We start from the raw sequence: 20,435 nt of genomic DNA, 5'->3' as shown, positions 1-20,435 counted from the left end.
CTATGACCCTCTGCCAGAACTATGACCCAAAGTGCCACATACACATGCCTTTAGAATGCCTCCAGGGATGGTTACTCAAACACTTCACTGGGCAGCCAGTTCCAGGGCTTGACAACCCTTACAGTGAAGAATGTTTTTCTGGTATCCAGTCTAAACCTCCAAGCCCAACTTGAGGCCAATTTCTCTTGTCCTGTCATGTGCTTCTTTGGAGATGAGACTGAGCCCTCACCTGTGTACAGCCTCCTGTCAGGTGGCTGTGGAGAAGGTCCTCCTTGGCCTCCTTTTTCTCAGGCTAAACAATCCCAGTTCCCTCAGACACTCCTCATAAGACTTGTTCTCTGGTCCCTTTACCAGTTTCAATGCCCTTCTTTGGACACTTTCCAGCAAATAGTTCAATAAATTTACAGCATTTGCTCTTTAAAAATAGTGTGCATTTATTGCAATTTAAATTAACTCTGCCAATTAGAGTTTAAATGAGTTAATATGAAGTCTTAGAGGGATTAACCATCTGTCATTTCTCAAATGATCTTAATGGAATAAGTCTTCCATATTACACATATAATTGCTACTAATTTTTGTCTTGTACATGAACTATAGGTGGGGGAAAAAACTCTTGTAATTAAGATAAACTGTAAGTGGGCATTTAAGTGTGTTGGCTATTGATAATTCAAGTAAATCTTATTTGTTGTCACTGCCACATTAGATAGCCAGCTGGTCACCATGGTTCTGTAGTTCTATACCAAATCAATGCAAAGGAGACAGAAGGCCAAAGTAATTTCAATTTTTGAATGCAGAGAGAGCAAAAGGGAAAAATACCTAATATATTCTCTTTATTTAAATTATTTTACTTTAATCTGGGTTCACAAGTTCTTTGCAGAGCAGTGAATATCTGTTGCATCATGTTACAAGATTACAATTGCAGGGATGTATTCTATTTATGTTTTTGGGAACTTTTATGTATTTCTGCACCTTAAAGATGATCTCGGCCCTTATTTTCCAATGTTGTTAATGGATGGTTCAGGAGAACTGCCAGCATATTTTCCATCCCTAAGTAAGGGATGCAGCTCAGTTGTCATTTCTATTTGCTATTGGATTGGATTATGATTTTTTTTTTCTTAGACCTTTTCAGAATCTGGATATACAAGGCAAATATTGGGAAGGCTCGCAGTGTGCATGTGGGAAATTCTATACAGATATTTATTTTTAATCATAAAATATGCAGTAGGAAGGATAAGGGCTGATGTTGCACAGGCAAATGAGGAGGCAGGTGCCACACCTTGTGGACAACATATTAAATTTTACTAAGTTCAGCAAGAATCTCTGCACAGATAACAAATTTGGAAAGACAGGTCCCCAGCTGTCACTGCATTGAGATGCATCACAGCATCTAGTGGGTCTGGATCAGTTTATTCCACCAGTCTCACCCTGTAGGGTGCAATACTTCACCCTAGATACCCTTCTGAATAAAGTTTTTCTCAAGCAAACAATATGGAATATTCTGAAATAATATTTCACAATAAATCCAAATAAAATAAAAATTTTCACCTTTCATATATTCTTCACATACACTGCATATGTATATGTGTTTATATATACATACATGTGCATAGGTATACACATACATTTGTATACCTATATATATGTATGTATGTGCATATATATTTTTGTCTGTATATATGTATTTGCACAGACAAATATGCAAAAGTAAATCAATTGCATCATCACGTAATTTTTTGCCTTGTTAAGTTGTCTGCATCCTAAGAACTATTTAATGAGACATACATAAGCACTTACTTTTACTGTTGTTCTTACCATGAGGCAATAGCAAATTTTGGAGTTAAAATTTTTTCTTTATCTAGAAAGATCTCATGCCAGAGGTAGTTTAGTCAATATAAATAAGAGTATTTAAAACTTCATTTGATTCCCAGAATAGAGCTGTTATGAATTTTAGCACTGTTGAGCATTAGTCCTGGACAGTGCAAAATGGATTTCAGATATATTAGATAATAAAACTTTAGAATTCGTTGAAACCAATGCATTTGGTCTTTGTACATGATGTTTATGCAAGTTCAGGTTGGGAAATCATTAAAATTTCATTAAAATTTCTCCGCAAAAATAATTTTCATTTCTTTGCCTCTGTAATATTATTGTCTCCAGCCTGTTCCTATCTTCATTATAGTGTGCAGTGAAATAAGTATGAAACATTCATTTAATGTGACATGATTTCTAAAGATTTTTCAAATAAATGGCCTTGAGAAATAAAATTTTAGCATTTCTAAATTAGGCAAATAGTGTTTCAAGACTGGCTTTTGAACTTAAAAACCATATTGCAGCTTCTCTTTTAATGATTCATCTATAAATTGCTTTTTGCTTCTTTATAATGCATGGTCCTATCTGCTTCTGCAGTTTCTGATTTGGTATTTAAGGTTGCTCAATTCAGGAGCTGCAATTTTGTCCTTTTTCTTTTAAGGTGACTTTCCAAGTGTTTGATCAAAAAAAGAAACCAAAGTGATAAGCATGAATTAAGGAGGAATTTTGAACAGAGCACCATCCTTTTTATTAAGAATAAGTATTTCTGTTTTAATAAAGCTGAACAATCTGTCTTGTTATCACTAGTGATAAACCTGTTTCTGGTGGTCTCTAAATTGGTGAGGATAGTGTGCCAAGAGTAGAAAGAGAGTGTGCTGAAAGAGTAGATGCAGTGACATGGTTTCTGTACAGGATTTTTTCAAATGTAGTTTAGCCATGTAAGCAGTCCATAAAAGAGCCACTCCTGAAGTGTAAGCTGTCCTCTCTGTTACTGCTGTGTTACTGGGTCACTGTGGAAAGCAATATGAAGAAACAGTGTCTTTAAATGGTTTTAATTTGTTGTTGAAGCTAAGATCAGGTGATACAGAGAATCAAATTTAGATGGATTGTAAAACCTACTGATCCATTTTTTTTCTGATATTTTTGTATTCCAGTCATATAAAAATCTCCTTTAATTGGATCACAGATTTTCTCCTAACTCTAAAATATTTGCCACCTAAAAATGACATGTAAACTTCAATCCAGGAATCATTTATCAAACCATGAATTTTTCATGAGTCAGTAATATGTGATTACAATAAAAACAGACCTAAAGTTTGAGCAGATAACCACAGAAGAAGTGATGACTGTTTCAATACAGTTTGTGCAGAGGCATACTCAATGAACTTTCTTGCATGAGGACCAGAAACCCCAAAGCCTATGTAGAGTAGGATACCAGGCTTATTACCTTTGTATCCAAGTCCTGCTATTTAGCCCATGGAAAGTTAATTTTATTGATCTTGTATGCTTTAAGAAAAAAAAAAGAAATCCACCTTCAAAGACTCAGTAGTTTCTCTTACCCCCCAAAAAGCAAGTGCTAGGAAGGCACACTCAAATGTGACAGTCATCCTTTATATGAAGGACTCTCATCTGTGCAAAGATCTTCAAGGCTCTGCTCCTGCAAACCTTGGTGGGCTTTCAGAGCTGTTCCAGCCACACACATAGAGCCCTTCCTCCTGCTGTGGCAGTCTGCAATCACCTGCTGCTCTCTAATATACTCTTTTCCCTCATTAAGAGCTGCTGTACATGCCAGGGGTGCTTCTGCATTCCTAAGGCTTAAGATGAATGGCTATGCTTCCTCTTTGAGCATGATACTTAATTCTTCATGTGTAGTTATTTAAGCTGAGTTTACCAGTGTGATGTATTCCTTCTCCTGAGATACCAAGATAATGTCTTTGCAGGGTATTTTGGCCTGCTGAATAAGTTTCATGTATTCCCATAATAATTTTCTTCTTGTGTGTTATTTAAAAATTACAACACTATTAATAATTAATATTTAAATAAAAACCATATTTAAATAATATAATGATATTAACATAAAATAAGAAAGCCAGGATACTGTTACAATATAGATTATACTTTTAAACCAAATTTGCATGACCATTACTTTATTTTTCTATTATGGAGTGGTTTCACATAAATTCTGTTTCAGCCAGCGTAAGAGATTTCACTATGTTTGGAGGTCAGAGTCAAATATTGTTAAGTGGATTTTAGAGGGGCTGGATCATTTGGTGAACAATAACAATTTTGGTTATTCATGCTGAGAGCAAAGTAATTAAATCTCATGCTGGAGGGCAGAGGCCTGCAGCCTGTGCTCTGCTGCACCCAGTGAGGGTTGAAGAGAGCATGATTGGTGACACAAGAGACACAACTCCTTGTTTAAAAGAGGGATATTAGGTTAATGTTATTAAAAACCAAACAAATAAACACTCAACAACAGCAAACCCACAAAAATGAAACTAAACTTGTGTAGCATTTAAAATTTATTAGTTATATTAAGGTGAATGTTTCCTCCTTTTAAATAACAGGTCCTTGCCATTACTAGAGGAAAATTTGCCTCTACGGAGGCAAATATGTGTCATTCTGCCAGTTTTATACTCCTACAGTTTATGGCCACTATTGAAATAGCACATTGAAAATTTCCATAGTGATTTGCAAATGTTAAGAAATTAATTTTCTTGACAACTCAGTGGGATATGGGCAGTCATTATTTATAAAATGGAGGAAGATTCAGAGCAGTCTTCCCCCTCAAAATGGGGGAAGAAAAAGCATCTGATTCCAGATTTAAGACTTAGGCTAAATAGCCAGAACTGGTCTAAGCTGCACTAATAAAATTCACTAAAACCTGGGCAGAATGATAGCTATGAAAACTTCAAGTGCAGGTTAGCCCATGTGTGCTGATTAAAATTAGACGTCTTTATGTTCCCCAAACAGCTGGTTTTCCTGAAATTTAAATTTCAGGGCTCTGAAATTATATGTGGATAGATGAATACTGTTGATCTAACAAAAAATGCAAGGAGTATTTCCAGAAGATGGAAGCATTTTATTTTGACGCCTACAGACTAAGATACTGCATTTTGAAAATAATAGAGCTTTTCACATATCATTTTGAAATGACACTTCAGGGCATCTGATTTGAAGATTCCATTTACCATTTCTTAAAAATCACAAGCTAAAACATTAAAAATTTCTGTAGCCTAAATACTTAAGCAATGCTCTTTTTTTTTTTTTTTTCCAGATTAAGTAGTGCACTGCAAGCCAACACAAAATCACGTTCTCTAGACTGTTAATTTATTCCCAAAAGGGATATTTCCTAGTATGTCCTAGTCACCAGACTGAGGAGTCTCATCCATCACACTCCGGTGCTAGGGCATGCCATGCTAGAAGCCCCTTGAAAAGCAGGCAGACCTCTGTTTCCAGGTTATTTATTTCATCTAAACAAAGTGCTTTGTATGGGCTGAGGGGAGGGAAAACACGGGCTGCACTTTGCAGACCTGCCTTCTGCTAACCACGCCGTTTGCAGTTGGAGTGTGCGTCTCACACCGTTAGTCAGCTTTCTTAAGGAAACCCAAAGAATCCCACATAAGATCAACCTGCATGAATAAATTACATAGTAGAAGTAGCATATGGTTTTTCAGTATGCTAGCCAGCTCTTCGGCAAATGTTTGAGAGAATACTGTAGCCCACATAGCAAGTGTAATGATGGTGGCTCCCTGTTAATGAAGGTGGAATTATGCTGCAGTGCAGCTACCACATACTAGTATGGGATAAAAATAGATACCCTGCCTATCCCATGGTTACATGTTCACATGGGTTACATTGCCAGTAAATACTGCCAGTAAACTTTAATCTCGAAACCTATACAAATCTCCTGTTTTGTTGTGGTTTTTAAAAATTCAGGACCATTCTTGCTTCCCTTTTTAGAGCATGACGAATGTGTAACCAACCAGCACAACTGTGATGAGAATGCGCTCTGCTTCAACACCGTGGGTGGGCACAACTGCGTCTGCAAGCCGGGGTACACGGGAAATGGCACCATCTGCAAAGGTAAGCTGCTGGAAACCTGAATGAGATGCTCTGTCATTGTTGATGCAGTTCTGGTCGTTTGCCTTGAACAAGACAGACAAAATGCCAAGCTAGACACTTGGGTCCTTCGCCTATATGATCTTCACAGGCATATATACACTGACTTTGCATTGGCAGCCTGCAGTAATTTGGAGATGATGCATACAGAGATAGTAGGCTCTAAAATTTGAAGTAGTTACGTTTCATTTTTTGTGTCAGCAGTTTCTATATGTGGTACAGCATTCAAGGAAGCCTGCAGTTACCAAGAAACTTCGTCTGTGAAAACATTGTCAGATTTACATTGTCCATGGTCAGCGACTTGCTGTTTTACTTGGATGAACTAAAAATTGTTTGGTATGTCTTGTTATCCAAAGTGAGAAGAGCAGTAGACATGGGCATACAAAACTTCCACTACAAGTGAGGCAGTGTTTTCTAACATGTTTTCTGACATTCTGATTCACTGCTAAATATTAGAACTTAAATTTCTAGTCTTAAAAAGATGCTTTCCCAGAGGTACAAGACTGCTTTTATTCCTGTTGCATTTCACATCAGAAGAAATTATACTTGGTAGCTGGGCCCAAATCCTTGGAATTTCTCAAGCTTCGACCACAGGATATAGAGAGTGCTTGAAAATAAAAGTATTGTAGCTGTAGGGGAATGAGCTCAGATGTGAGAAGTGGGACAGATGCAGCAATATCACAGCCAGTGTTCCTTGAGGTTGGGCCTTGGTGCTCTTGATCTCTTAGAATCTAAAGGTCCAGAGCTAACATTGGTAACGTCGCATAGATGCCCTCTGCTGCTGTCTATTGCCAAATCTAAGCAACCCAGAATTTCTTTAATTGCTAAGTCTGATTAAGGTCTTAGCACTAGTTATTCCATCACCTGATTAACAGTACAATTTTTTTCTATATTACCAAAGACAAGCTCTTTGTAAAACATGGCGGCCTGGTTCACTTCCAGTCAAACACATGGGTAGAGGGACATGTGTCAGCAAATATGTCCTTTTGTGCTGGGCTCTCTGGGGAATAAGAAGAAAGTCTTACCCTGATGAGGTTTAAACCTGAAGCATCTTATTTCAGAAGAACACAGCTCACTCCTGCCCTGTGCTTGGTAGTAGTCCCAAATTCTTCTGCTGGAGGGGAGTCAGCTACTAAAAGATTCTTTGGATCAAAGAGAGGGTACATAACCCTGTAGCACTGTGTTCAGCTCTTCTGAGTAAGGGCTCTGACTGCAGATCTGAAAATTCAGAGGGCACCTGGACCCACTATGAAAGAAAAGTATATTCCTGCCCTCTCTCCTCAATATTGAGAAGACAGTATGCAGGAGAAAGCTCTGAGACTGTGTGTTGAAATCTGAGACATGCACTTCTCTGCAGCCCTGGCTTGGATGCCAGTGTCCTTCAAAGAGACCTGGATGTGCCTCTTGCCCCCATGTCTATGTCAGCTTTCCATGCGCTGTGCTGCAGCTGCAGTCCTGTGCACCATGCACCCCTGGATTGGGAAGCTTACATGTCTCAGTGACAATGCTCCCTCACCACAGGGCTGGTGTCTCAAAACTGAGAGCTGGATAGCTCAAATCTGTAACAGCATTCTCTGAACCATGAGAGCTCATCAGTGCTGCTGTTACACAGAGCAGCTGCAAACCAAAGCCTGGCACCTCTGGCAGGTTACCTCTGGCAGGGCTAGACCAGGGCCCTGAAGCGGCTCTTTGTGTTGGCTATAGCTTGCAGATGCCTAGTTTCACCTACAATTTCTTCTGGCCAGAACATTTCCAATTCCCTATTGCAGATGCTATCAGAACAACTAACAGCTGCTATGTTTTCAAGCAGAGCTGGTTGCATTTCTGAGTCCACAGAAGTGGCTCTTGAAAGCATACACTCCTGGAGAATGCTACACCAAAAATATGTAAGCGCAGCATGCCAAAGAATAAACCCAAGGATTGACTTTAAGCTGTAAATGCTAAAAGTTTCAAAGTTCTTCAGAATCCCTTGAGACAAAATTAGTATTTTTATTGTTTCTATTAAATTACTTAATAAAGGACTGAGGTAGCCAGACAGTTTAATATTCAGTTGTGCCTGTTATGTTCAGGCCTTTATTTGGGCAGCAGAACAGACCAGCACTGCCCTGGGAAGAGTCTGTTCCAAGAGAAGATGTCTTTCACTGCTTCCCAGTGCATGCGAAGGAGCACATATGGGAGCTGTTGTCTTCAGATGATTTACTCTAATCTCCTTCTGTAGCTTGTCAGCCCATCTGGCCAGTGAGGCAGGGGGGCCCTAAACCATCTCTTTGTGACCTCTATCCTTGGGAGAAGGCAGTGTCTGCTCTCTGTGCCGCACGGGCGGCGTTCTGTGCCAGCCTGCTGGCAGACTGTGCCCACCTGCAGGGCTGCTGAGGGGGGTTCTCTCACCCTTACACTGTGCTTTTGCATCTTGCAGCATTTTGCAAAGACGGGTGCAGGAACGGCGGAGCCTGTATTGCTTCCAACATGTGTGCCTGCCCACAAGGCTTCACTGGGCCCAGCTGTGAAACTGGTAAGATTATAACTTAATTTACAATGAAGATAATCCAAGGAGGATGTTTGAAGTAATCCAAGAATAAAGGAGAATTTAAGGTTATGCCCTAAAAGAGGAAGCTGCCACTAAAACGTTACTCACTTTTCTTATATGCTTCCCAAGAGAATATATTACAGCAATTTTAATTAGAAGCACATGGACTGCAAAAATTAGAACATGAATTAAGACATCTTGGGTTTTGATGTTTCATAATTAATAAGATTATTATGAACTTGTTTTTCACCTCAAATGGCCTTTGGTGTCTCATATAAACAACAGATAATCTGACATCTGGAAACAAATTTAAGTAACTGATTACTTTTGTGCTGTATATGTGTTCCCAGTTCAGTAACCCACCTTCATTTGCAACCTTATTTGAAGACTTGTGATTTACCCAGCTTATTTTACTCAGTGTTAAGGCAGGTTTCAGTGTTCCTGCTGCTTTTACCTCCTTTCACCAAGCATTCCTTTATCTTCCCCTGCTACCCCTGAGAATGGAAGGCTTTGTTCTAGAACCTTATTTTTTAAGTCTTAGATCTAATCAAATTATATTGCCCAGCAGAGTATGGAGAATGTTAATTCTTAGCATCTCAAGTGCCTGTAAATAATTTTTCAAAGTTCAAATTAATAGCTTCAGCACCTTTATTGCTGCAGAATTTTTAAATGCATTCTAAGCATACTTGCCTCCAGGAGGTAAAGGGAGAAAGCTTTCTTAGATTAATTGGCTTCAGTATGCCTAATAAAAGGGCAGTCTGCCACCTATGATTGACTATTGTTGCTGTTCTATATTGCCTTCAATAAATCTTCCAAACAGTAGAAAGGAGGTCATTTGAGCAAGTATTGCTTTCATTTGACTTGTAAACATATCTTGTTTAATGAAAAACACAGACCAGTCTGAATTCTGTATTATCTAGTCTATTTGAGAGATGAGAAATGTGGTTGTTTTCATTCTTCTGTATTTGATCAGATATTCCCACAGAACACACAAGGGCTGCTGTGTGAAAAGCAGCATCCTAATTGCTCATGTATTTCTAAAACAATGTTAAAAGAACAAGTTTTCAAGTATTGCTCACTATTTCACAGACTATACATACCATAGTACAGGGTACCAAGGTCTCTCCATTGTAACACTGCTTGGAATAATTTGTATGCTAAGATATTGCTCAAGTATTAAAGCAGTTAATTTGTTTTAGTGATAGCTGTCTTGTATGCTCCTTGAACTGCTCTCCTGTTCTCAACTAAATATAACATGTATAGTTTCAAAGTGCATAATCATCTTCTGCAGCTTTGTACTCCTATCTGAAGTGTGTAGACTAGAAGCATATTCTCCTTAGTTTCCTTCTATAGCCAATATTAATAGCCACTATCAAAGAGAGATCTTACTGGCCTTTTAGCATTGACCCTGGAAGTCCTGCCTATACTCCCTTCTTTATAGGACAAACCAGGGGCACTCAGTCCCCAGTCCAGTAAATTCAAGTACCTTAAGCTGACTTAAGTTAGATTAACTGCATTCAGCCCCAAATGTCTTTCAAAAGAATCTGAACTGCTGGCCTAACTTCCATCCTCCCTGCCCTTCAGGAAACATACAGGGAGGCAGGCAGAGGCTTGGAGCCTTTCTGAATACCTGATCTCAATGTTTAATATCAAGTTAGTATGATGGTGACCTGGTATCACATAGCTAGTGATAATGTTGCTATCATGTGGAGCCAATGGCCAGCCCCAAACCAATTTCATAGCTTAGTTTTCTGAGGAGAAGACCCTCTGTCCTGTTTAATTTCTATTGAACATGGTATTTTTTACCTGCTGTAGAAATAAATAATGGTAGAGGTCAGCAACAGGAGCACAGGTTTGGTCACCTCATGAGGAGACTAATGTGCAGAGTAGGATTGTCATCTACTTGTGCATGATTTTGAAACATGCAGTCTGAAATATAGTCAGAGTGGCGAATGGAAGAAATATCTGGTGGGTAAAGAGTAAAAACTGATTTTTTTTGAGACTGCACTGTAAGAAAGAGGGTGCTGTGTATAGCCTTAAAAGAAAACTGGAGCTTCAAACAGTACACATTCACTCATAGTGAATGTAGCTGAGTTTGCTGAAGGTACTTCTCGTTAGGCTTGAAATGTTTCAAGCTTACTACAAATAATTTATGCTGGAAGCTTCCCTTTGAACAGTCTCTGTGTCTGCAAAGGTGATGCAATCTTCTCTAGGCAGATGTCTTCCATTGCTATCACATACAGAGAAGGGGGAGGATTCATGTAAAGATGCCAAATCTGTTTTAAAATTGCACATCACTTATTTCTGTTTATGCTACACATATTTTAAAACTGCTTATTGAAGAATCCTGGGATTTTAAACTTAAAATATTCAGTTATGTAGACGTTGTCAGCAGCTGCTGAACCTATGAATTAATTATCAGGAGATTGAATCCACGCCCCAAAAATAACCTAGAAAATGCAATCATCAGTTCTTACTGTTTCTTTCTGTAAAAGGTGGTTTAAGACTTCTGTTTAAATAATTTCTCAGAATCATAGAAAAGAAATGGTGAAGTTGGAAAGGATTTCTGGAGATCATCTTGTCTCACCCCCCTGCTCAGAGCAGGGTCAAATATAGCTGGCTTCTACAGCTGGCATACAGGACTGTGCCCTGTTGGATTTGGAGTGTTTTTAGGGTTGGAGACTCCACAAATTCTATGGGCAACTCATTCCAGTGTTCAGTCACCCTCAGAGTACAAAAAAAGTATTTTCATTATGTTCAGATAAAATTTGCCACGTCCCTAGTCCCTTTTCTGGACATGACTGAGAGTTTCTAGCTTCTTGCAGCACTGTTAGGTATTTTTACATGGTTATAAGTTTCCCTTCAGCCTTTTCATTTCCAGGCTGAACATCTCAGCTCTATTAGCCTCTCCTGGTATGACAGATGCTCTAATCCATAAATCATCTTCACTGCACTGCACTGGATTTGCTCCATGTCTCTCCTGTACTAGGGAAAACAGTGCAAGATCCAGCAGTCCAGAGAGAACCTAGCAGCATGAAATAGGGGGGCATGATCGTGTCCTGTGACCTGCAGGCAGTACTCTTCCTAATGCAGCTCTGGAGGCTGTTGGCCACCTTTGCTACAACTGCACAATGCTGCGTCATGTTCAGCTCATGTGCACCAGCACCTCCAGGTTGGTTTCTATCAAGTAGCTTTTCCACTGCCCTTGTGGTCCCTGAGGTTGTTTCTTAATTGTTTTAGGACATTGCATTTCCTTCTGAACTTGAAGAAATTCCCAGTGGCCAGTTTCTCCAGCCTGTTGAGGTCCCTCTGAATGTCACTAAAACTATCTGGTGTAGTAACTTTTCCTCCAAATTTCCCATAATCTGAAAAAGTGCTGAGGGTGTTCTCTGCCTTATTGTGCAGATGTTAAGCCAAGCACCTGATGTTTACTTGGGTGTATGTTGATAAGTGACTTGTCTCCAAAGGGATGTTGTACAGGTGATCAGAGCTCTCTGACACTGGGCACTCTGCAGGTTTTCTGTCTATCTCACTGTCCATTTATTTTGCCTGCACTTTTTAGCTTGTCTCAAGATGTTATGTATCAAAAATTTTGCTAAGGCAACCAGCATGTACTGCTCTTCTCCCTTTCACTAAAACTAGTCATCTTTCTTGAGAAGGCTATCAGGTTGTTCAGGCATGATTTCCTCTTCATAAATCAGTGTTGACTGTTCCAATTTACTTTCTTGTCCTCAATCTGTTTAGAGGATACCATAATCTTCCCAGGGGTGGAGGTAAGGCTGACTAATCTATAGTTCCCTGGATCCTTGCCTTTTTCAAAGATAGGAAGGGCATTTGCTTTCTTCCATTTCTGAGGAGCTTCTTTCAGTCACTCTAACCTTTCAAAGACAATTCAGGTTGGCCTCAAGTGTGACATGATCTAGCTTCCTCAGCACTCCTGGGTGCATCCAGTCAGGTTTGATTGACCTGTGTTTTTTTCCTGTTTATTTAAATATTGATCCTTCTCCATCATGGGTAGATTTTTCTTGTTTCAGACAGAATTTCCCACTGGTCTTGGTGACCTGGGACACCTGAAGGCAAATCTTACCTAAAAAGACCAAAGTAAAGAAGACGTTGAACATCTCACTGTTCAGAATTTCCTTTCCAAAACCCATCTTTGCATACTCAATCAGTATCTATATTTCTTCCAAAGCCTGAGAGGGATGATGCTGTCCATGCTTAGGTCCTGCCTGTGCAGCATAAACTCTGCAGGTTTTGGAAAGAGAAGTGAAGTTCTGTGTAAGTAAGAATGGTTTCATAAAATTTTTTGCTTCCAAAGTGGTGCTTCTGGGGCATCAGTAGGAGTCTCATTTCTGTGGGAAACATAAGAAGGAGAATCAGCTGTTACTGCTGGCTGGCTATTTCAGTGTGCTGCATTCACTGTGGACTGTCTTGCAGTTAACAGACACAGAGCTGTTACAACACCTTTGAATGATCTGTTGGGAGCCTTTTAGATTAATCATGACCTGTGTTATGTGGAAATGGACCAGTGGAATGAGGCAGCAGATGGAAGAATCATATGCAGATGTATCAGCCTATACTACCTTTTTAAAAAATTGGTATTAAGCCATAAAAACTAGGCTAAAAGTCATCAAGTCACAAAAATGAGTGAGAGAATTTCTGTGTCTCCCCCCAAAGGATACAGATTGAGACATTATTAATGCTGGGGATACATTCATTGGCTTAGAGAAGTGAGGTTTATATATTAAAAAAATTTGAAGTTTTGTAAGGCACACCAGCAGTTTATCAAATAGAGCAGCTTTCTGCAGTGTAGAGATGAGACTACCGAGTAAATCCAAATGTATTTGTGCCAGGTGAACTTTTTCAAAATATCTGATTTAATACTGTCTTCTTTGATTGCAAAATTTTGAATTCTTCAATTGGCATTTTTAAACTCTGTCTTAAATTGTATTTGAAGTGTGTTAGATTTAGAACTCAGAACAGGATTACTTTGTTACATTTGCTTGATGTTACTGCAACTCTCCTTTAATCTGGTGACAGAGCTTTAAGAGTGGACCTGTTCTCCTACTATATATGCTTATCTGCTAGTGTATGCATACAAGATTACTGCATTTTTGCTGCTTGTCAGCTTCTTTTTTTGAGTTTCCACACTTGTTTTGTGCTTTGAGTCTTCCTATGGACAGCTTTTAATTATGCATGAGATAAAAAAGCAGAGGGTGCTACTAGTAGTGTTTTGATGTAGTTTTTGTTAACAGGTGGCTGCAAGTTTTTGGATGATTTTCTGCTATTTGAATTTCCTGCTAATGAATTTTCCTTGATTATTGTAGGAATCATGTCCACCTGTTACTAAACAGTCCACATTCAAGCTGCTGAAAATAAACTGGCAGACAGAGCTGTTACCTTTGAAAGCAACAATTGAGAAAAATTTTAGCTTAGAGATTCTACATTAATTCAGTCATACATTATTGCTAACATTTGGCTTAATTAAAGGTGTAACTGAATTTATAGAAAAAGGTGGTGAGTGTGAGATGAGGATGAGATGACCCTCTCTCACCTGAGCTCTTATCAGAATAGCCAAAGACAAGGATAAGATATTATTTGGATCTCTGCGTTTTTTTTCCTTTTTCTTTTCCACGTATGGAAAACTTCCCCCTTAAGAGATGTTGCTAAAACAAATTCTTGCAACATTTGTGGTTCAGCATACTGAAATATGACCCAGACAAGTGGTTTTGATAAATAATTGTTGTAGATCAGATCTTGTCCGTTTTTTGCTACTTTCTGTATAAGCTAAATAATGTATATAAGCTAAATAATTAATATGCATAACTGTTACTCGTCTCAGCAAATCCAGATTAGTTTTTTCATGTGTACTGACCCTAATAATAACAGACTCAGGTTATTAAAGGCTGTTTTTACTTCTGTTTCAAAGAAAGCTTGTGAAAATCTTCTAATTATGATTTCCCGGTTATTAGGAAAAATATTTTATTTGTATTGGAAAAGAAGACTTTGTCAAGGTAACCAGAGAGCTTGTTAATTTGGCTGAGTTTGCAAAAAAGAAGTGTTTTAGTACTTCTGGCATGACAAGAGAACGGCTTCCATTTAGCTCTTGATCCCTTGTGTTCAGTTCAAAGAACCACCATCATCTTGTGGCCAGTAGGCTCTGAAGGTAAAGCTGTGACACAAATGGTATTTGAAGCCTATCAAGTTTGAACCATGGCTTTAAGAACCAAAATTACTTTTGGCAGAATTATTAAGAATTCTTGGCTGCGCTATCTGTAAGCTGTGAGAGTATCACAGTCAAAACTTTCTGAGCAACTCAGGAATCTGCCATTTACTCAGTTTTAAGTTAATAATAGCAACTTGGTATTATTATTATAGCAACTCTTGGTATCATTGTTATAAATCCCAATTTAGCAAATTGGGACTTATAACAATAATACCAAGAGGCTGAAATTTGTGGTATAAGTATGCAAGGTCCTTCACAAGGCGGGAGTGAGATGTGTGCCCTTCATAGTCTGGCAGGGGAAGCCAGTTGTGTCCTGGGGTAGATGAGTATAACAACAAGCTCTTTGAGCAGAAAACACATTAGGGTTAATATTTTCATTCTCTGAAATCCTTAAGGGATTGCTGGGGGCTTTAGTGAAGGAACAAAGAAAAGAAGGGAGCAAGAGAAGTGGAATAAACATAAAGGGAACACAGGCATGGACTATCCAAAGCAAGAGTTATAGGAAGAAGGGACACTTCCCCTATTTCATTTGTTTTCACAGTCCACTGGACTTGTTTGGAATTTGGTGTCTTGAGTATTCAGGTCCCTGGTTTTGGGCTCCTAGGTTTGAAACTTCGAAGTTAGAGAATACTTTAGTCAGGGAATATTTTATTTGCATTAAAATCTGACTTGAATTCATGGAATTAAGAGGAAGTTGAGCTACTCTATAGAGTCTGGAAAAAACTAATGCAAACAAATAGTTCTTAAGCATGATTTGTGGTAAAAAACATTTTAATAGATGCCAGTGTGCCATAGGAATTCATTATGTTCTGAAAGTCAGGCCTTTGGAGTCACTGAAAGTCTTGCATTTCAATGACAGTAAGTTTCAAAGTTTCTGAGCTATTATAAGCTTTTCCTTTGGTGCATAAAAAAAAAAATAAAACCAAACCCAAAAATTGCCCTCAATGTCCTGTTTAAACAGGCTTAACTTAAAATGTAACAGTAAATATCTAAATGTGTATTTTATCCTTGGGAGCTGAATCTCTGAAATGGAAACACTTCTGAATTACGCTTCATTTAATAATATCCTCTGTGGTTTCCATTTCAGCAGAAAGAGACAGGGCCCAGCTGCTAAAAATAATGTAATGATTTTGCTGAGGATGTTGAAACATGCTTTATAAATTGCATCTCTGCTACATAAAGTCACTGCTCAGCTTGCACAGGCTGAGTAATGAGTAGTCTGCATTACAGTCTTACCCTTCTCAAAGATGGCTATGTTGCATGTCAGCTACTGATTTCAGAAGCCAGAACAGTGTTTGAGCTAGCCTTGGTTTATTTGGGCAATGCACATAACTAGTGTGTTTAGTGTTGCCCATAGGAAAAGCAGATAGTACAATCATGAGCAAACTTATGGGAAGAATCCTATAACACCAGCTCCTGTGTCTTCTTTAAGCATAGTGGCTAGTTCTAACTTACACTAATATGTCACTATGATAAATTTCCAGGAACCTTAATAATGAATTTTGAATGTATAATTTGTGTTCTGCAATCGTATCACTGAACTACAGTTATGCAATTTGAAATGAGCATCCTCAGGTAGAATTTTTTTTGGTGACTTGAGGAGAGGTTGGCAGGATATGGCTGTATGAGGTATTTCCTTACAAAGCCATATAGACGTACCAGTCATCTGAGGGATAACATTGCTGTTTTCCTTGTGGTTGTAAAAATTTTTAATGCTTTCAAAATATGAGGTGACTTTTGAAATGTAAACAAGAACTTGTAAGGAGTAGGCTAAAATCAACACAGTAATTTGCACAGTCACTTTACTGTACTTTGGTGTTGCCCAGGGTGAAAACTATTAAATTTTACCTTCTGAGCCACTGTATGTAGTAGCTACTTAGGTACTGTATGTGCATAAGAGCAATGACTAAATTACTGAACTGGGCTCCCATGAACTATGAAATCAAATATCTTGGTAGTGTCACCAAGTCCTTTCAGAACTTTGTGACCGTGGTCACAGGGGTTTTCAGGTGAAGGGAGAGACGAGAATGTTGACTCCATGTTCAGAAGGCTTGATTTATTATATTATTATATATATATTACATTATAACTATACTGAAAAGAAATAGAAAGAAAAGGTTTCCTCAGAAGGCTAGCTAAGCTAAGAATAGAATCTAAAAGAATGATAACAAAGATCTGTGTCTCAGCAGAGAGCGAGAGAAGCTCTGCCATGAGTGGCCACTAAATCAAAACATCCATACGAGACCAATCATGGATCCACCTGTTGCATTCCACAGCAGCAGATAACCATTGTTTGCATTTTGTCTCTGAGGCCTCTTAGCTTCTCAGAAGGAAAAATCCTAAAGAAAAGGATTTTTCATAAAAGATGTCTGCGACAGAAATTGGAAATTAATTTTTTTAAAATTTTTTTTTTTACTTGCCTCAGTTTCAGAGAAATAGTTTCTCAGAACAGTAATTCTAGGAATTTGGACTTCTGCACTGCTTACATGCTTCTGGTTAATGTAGTTTCCTGATGTACTGCATAGAGCACAATATCTGTATCTGCTCCTGACTGGAGATAAATAGGGAGAAATAACCTCACTCACAGAGCGTGACTGTTCCAGGCAGACAGGCCTAATTTGTACTGTCAAATCTGATATTCCTAGAACGTTTCTGAAAAATCTCATTTGGCTGCTCTGGAGCAGAGAGTTCTTTTGGTTCCTGTATTTTTGTTCCCATAGTCCTCTTGATAAGCGTTACATAAATCATGAGGTTAGGAACCATCATCTTTCCAGCTTCTGTCCTGTTGATAAACTCTACAGTAGCTAACTGTGTTGTACCTTTTTCCCCTTCTTAAATACACTATCCCAGTTTGGCTTGGCCGGTGGCAGCTCCATCTTGGAGGAGGCTGGAGTTGTCTCTGTTGGACGTGGGGAAAGCTTCAGACAAATTCTCACAGCAGCCACTGCTGTAGCCTCTCTGCCTTAGAAAACCTGACGATGCAAACTCAACATAGCATCTGTGTTCCCTTTGTCTTGTCTGAAGATTCTCCACTCATTTGTGTGAAGGGCATAAAGTGGTTAAAGTTTATTCTCCAGCTCAAAATAAGTTGGAAGATCATTTACAGAGAGTACCAGAAACTACAGCACAGAGTTTCTGCTGAAACTCTTCTCCATACGATTTTTTTCCTCATGGAAACCTGAGTCTGTGATATTTACAGTTCAAATTTAGATTCAGAAAGGACTGTTGCTCAAAAGAGAATACTGTATATTCCTCAATGCTGATAAGAATCTAGCAAATAATAAATTATTGTCATTTCAATTGTTATTATAATTAATAATTTCAGCAAACTTCAGCTAACTATGCTCCCATAAAAGCCAAGTCTTTGTATTTACTATCAAGAGGAAGTTTAAAACAGAAAAAGAAAACATGATTGGCAATCTCAGAAACTGTGTTCAGCTAACCCCTGGAGAATGTGCCTTTCCTTCAAGGAATGTTCTATGTTAACAATGTTCCAAGTGTTAATTAAGGCTACAGAAAGATAGACATGTGCAGCCAATAGATGTGTTGCAAACTTGGCATAAATGGTGTAGATAAGCTGTTTTGTGAGATTCTGAAACTCATGTTTGTATACAAAACAACTTCCTGCTCTTCCCTTTTTCCAAATATTTTCCTTGAGAATGTATAACAATGTGAAGTTAATGACTGGGTGCTGGTGCTGTGTCAGACTAGTATTTCAAGTATCTGTAAAAATCAAACATCCTTAGAGAGCAGCAGAACTGTATGGGGGCTATGATACTTCTACAAAAACATTTGTGGTCTACATTGTGAGATCTGTCTGAAACAAATAACGCAAGACTTCAATCATAGTATCTCAAAAACATAGAATGGTTGAGATTAGAAGGGACCTTTAAGAGCATCCAGTTCCAGCCCCTCTGCCATTGGCAGGGACTCTTTTCCCTGTACCAGGTTGCTCAGAGCTCTGTCCAACCTGGCCTTGAGCACCTTCAGGAATGGGCATCCACAGCTTCTCTGGGCAACCTCTTCCAGCTGCACCACCCTCATAGTAAATAACTTCTTCCTAACATCTGATTTAGACCTACTCTCAGTTTTCAAGCCATTCCCCTTTGTTCTGTCACTACATGCTCTTAGTAAATAGTCTCGTCCAATCTTTCCTTTAAGTTCCCTTCAGGTACTGGAAGGCCACAATTAGGTTACCCTGAAGTCTTCTCTTTTCCTGGCTGAACAATTCAAATTCTCTCAGCCTTTCCTCGTAGGAGAAGTGCTTCATCCCTCTAATGATCTTGTTGGATCTCCTCTGGACTCATCCCAGCAGGTCCATGTGGTGAGTGCCCCATAGCTGGCTGCAGCACTGTGGGTGAGGTCTCTCCAGAGTGGAGTACAGGGGCAGAGGAGGGGCAGAATCACCTCCCTCGACTGTCTGTCATGTCTGTTTTGATGCAGCCAGGATGTGTTTAGCTTTCTGGGCCATGCCCAGCTTTGGCTCTCTGGGTCATGTCCAGCCTCTCCTCCCCCAGCCCCCCAAGCCCTTCTCAGCAGGGCTGCTCTCCATCTGTCCATCCCCAGCCTGTGCTCATACCAAGGTTTGCCCCAACCCAGGTGCAGCCCCTGCCCTTGGCCTTGTCAAACCCCATGGGATTCCCATGGCCCCCCTGCTCAGGCCTGTCCAGGTCCCTCTGGATGGCATCCTGTGCTCCAGGTGTGTCAGCTGCACCGCTCAGCTCCGTGTCACCTGCAAACGTGCTGAGGGTGCACTCGATCCCTGCATCCATGCCATTAATGAAGGCATTAAATAACATCAGCCCCAATATGGACAATTACTATCAGTGAGTGTCCTTGTGACTTCTGTGCTCTATCTGTACTACCAAATAAAGCAGGTGGGAGAGAAAGGGCAAGGGGTAGATGGTACCCCACTTTCTCCTCATTTTACAGATTGGGATGAAGCCACACAAGGAAAATTGAATAGGTGGCAAAGTTTCCATAAGAGGACAGTAGCAGGTAATCTCATTTCTTCTCCCCTTGCCCCTCTGTTAAATATGTCAATAGCTGAGAGAAAACATGGTGGGGTTTATAGCATATTGTTTGTCAGTGGGAAGTACAGTGAATTTGTAAAACCTAAAAAAACCCCTTTGACCTTCACCGAGGGCATATTCAAAAATGATTATCTCATTATATAGAAAAAAAAAGATTTAAAACTGTCTTTGAGAGTAAACAAATGAGATCTGCAGCAAGCAAAGAGGTAAGCCAGAGTTCTGCAGATCAGATACTTTTGCCTGCCTGCAGTGTTTGAAAGAAAGGTCAGTCTCCCTCTTCTCACCTGAATTTTTCTCAGATACGAAAAACAAGCTCAAAAACAGCAGTGAGACTACTTTAGAAGCTTGGAATGTTTACTTGCTTTACTTTGCTTTACATTTTTATTTATAACTATTCACAAAGAAAATCTTTGACAGAATTTAAACAAAAAATGACTATATTGAATTTAATGTGCATTCTAGATTTAGGCATGAACCCTGCTTACCTCATCCTTTCAGTTTTATAACTGAAGATGCCTTGCTGCTTCATCCTTCTGTGTCTTCTTCTCCATATTCCTTGCCTGACACAGTTTCTTGGGTGCATATAATTTCTTTCCTTCCTCAGTGTCAACAGTTTTAAATCACAAAAGATTTTTTCTTTGCTGAAGAGTCACATACTGATACTTACCTTTTTCTCTTTATATCTTTCTTTAGCTTGTTGCAAAACTCCAATCATATA

At 39.1% G+C, this 20,435-nt stretch overlaps 1 protein-coding gene across 2 annotated transcripts in view; it reads left to right on the top strand.

The window, feature by feature from the left end:
• NELL2 (neural EGFL like 2) overlaps positions 1-20,435 on the top strand; it is a 134,647-nt gene that overhangs the window by 89,821 nt on the left and 24,391 nt on the right. For both annotated transcript variants that reach the window (XM_064701817.1, XM_064701816.1), the window contains exons 14-15: positions 5,773-5,895; positions 8,348-8,443. In XM_064701817.1, coding sequence (XP_064557887.1) covers positions 5,773-5,895; positions 8,348-8,443 — 219 coding nt within the window. The remainder of the gene's footprint in view (positions 1-5,772; positions 5,896-8,347; positions 8,444-20,435) is intronic.

Source organism: Zonotrichia leucophrys, chromosome 1A, assembly GCF_028769735.1.
Source record: "Zonotrichia leucophrys gambelii isolate GWCS_2022_RI chromosome 1A, RI_Zleu_2.0, whole genome shotgun sequence".
Taxonomy (NCBI): domain Eukaryota; kingdom Metazoa; phylum Chordata; class Aves; order Passeriformes; family Passerellidae; genus Zonotrichia; species Zonotrichia leucophrys.
Note: the sequence above shows the minus strand (reverse complement) of the source record. Positions and strands in the feature narration are given on the sequence as shown.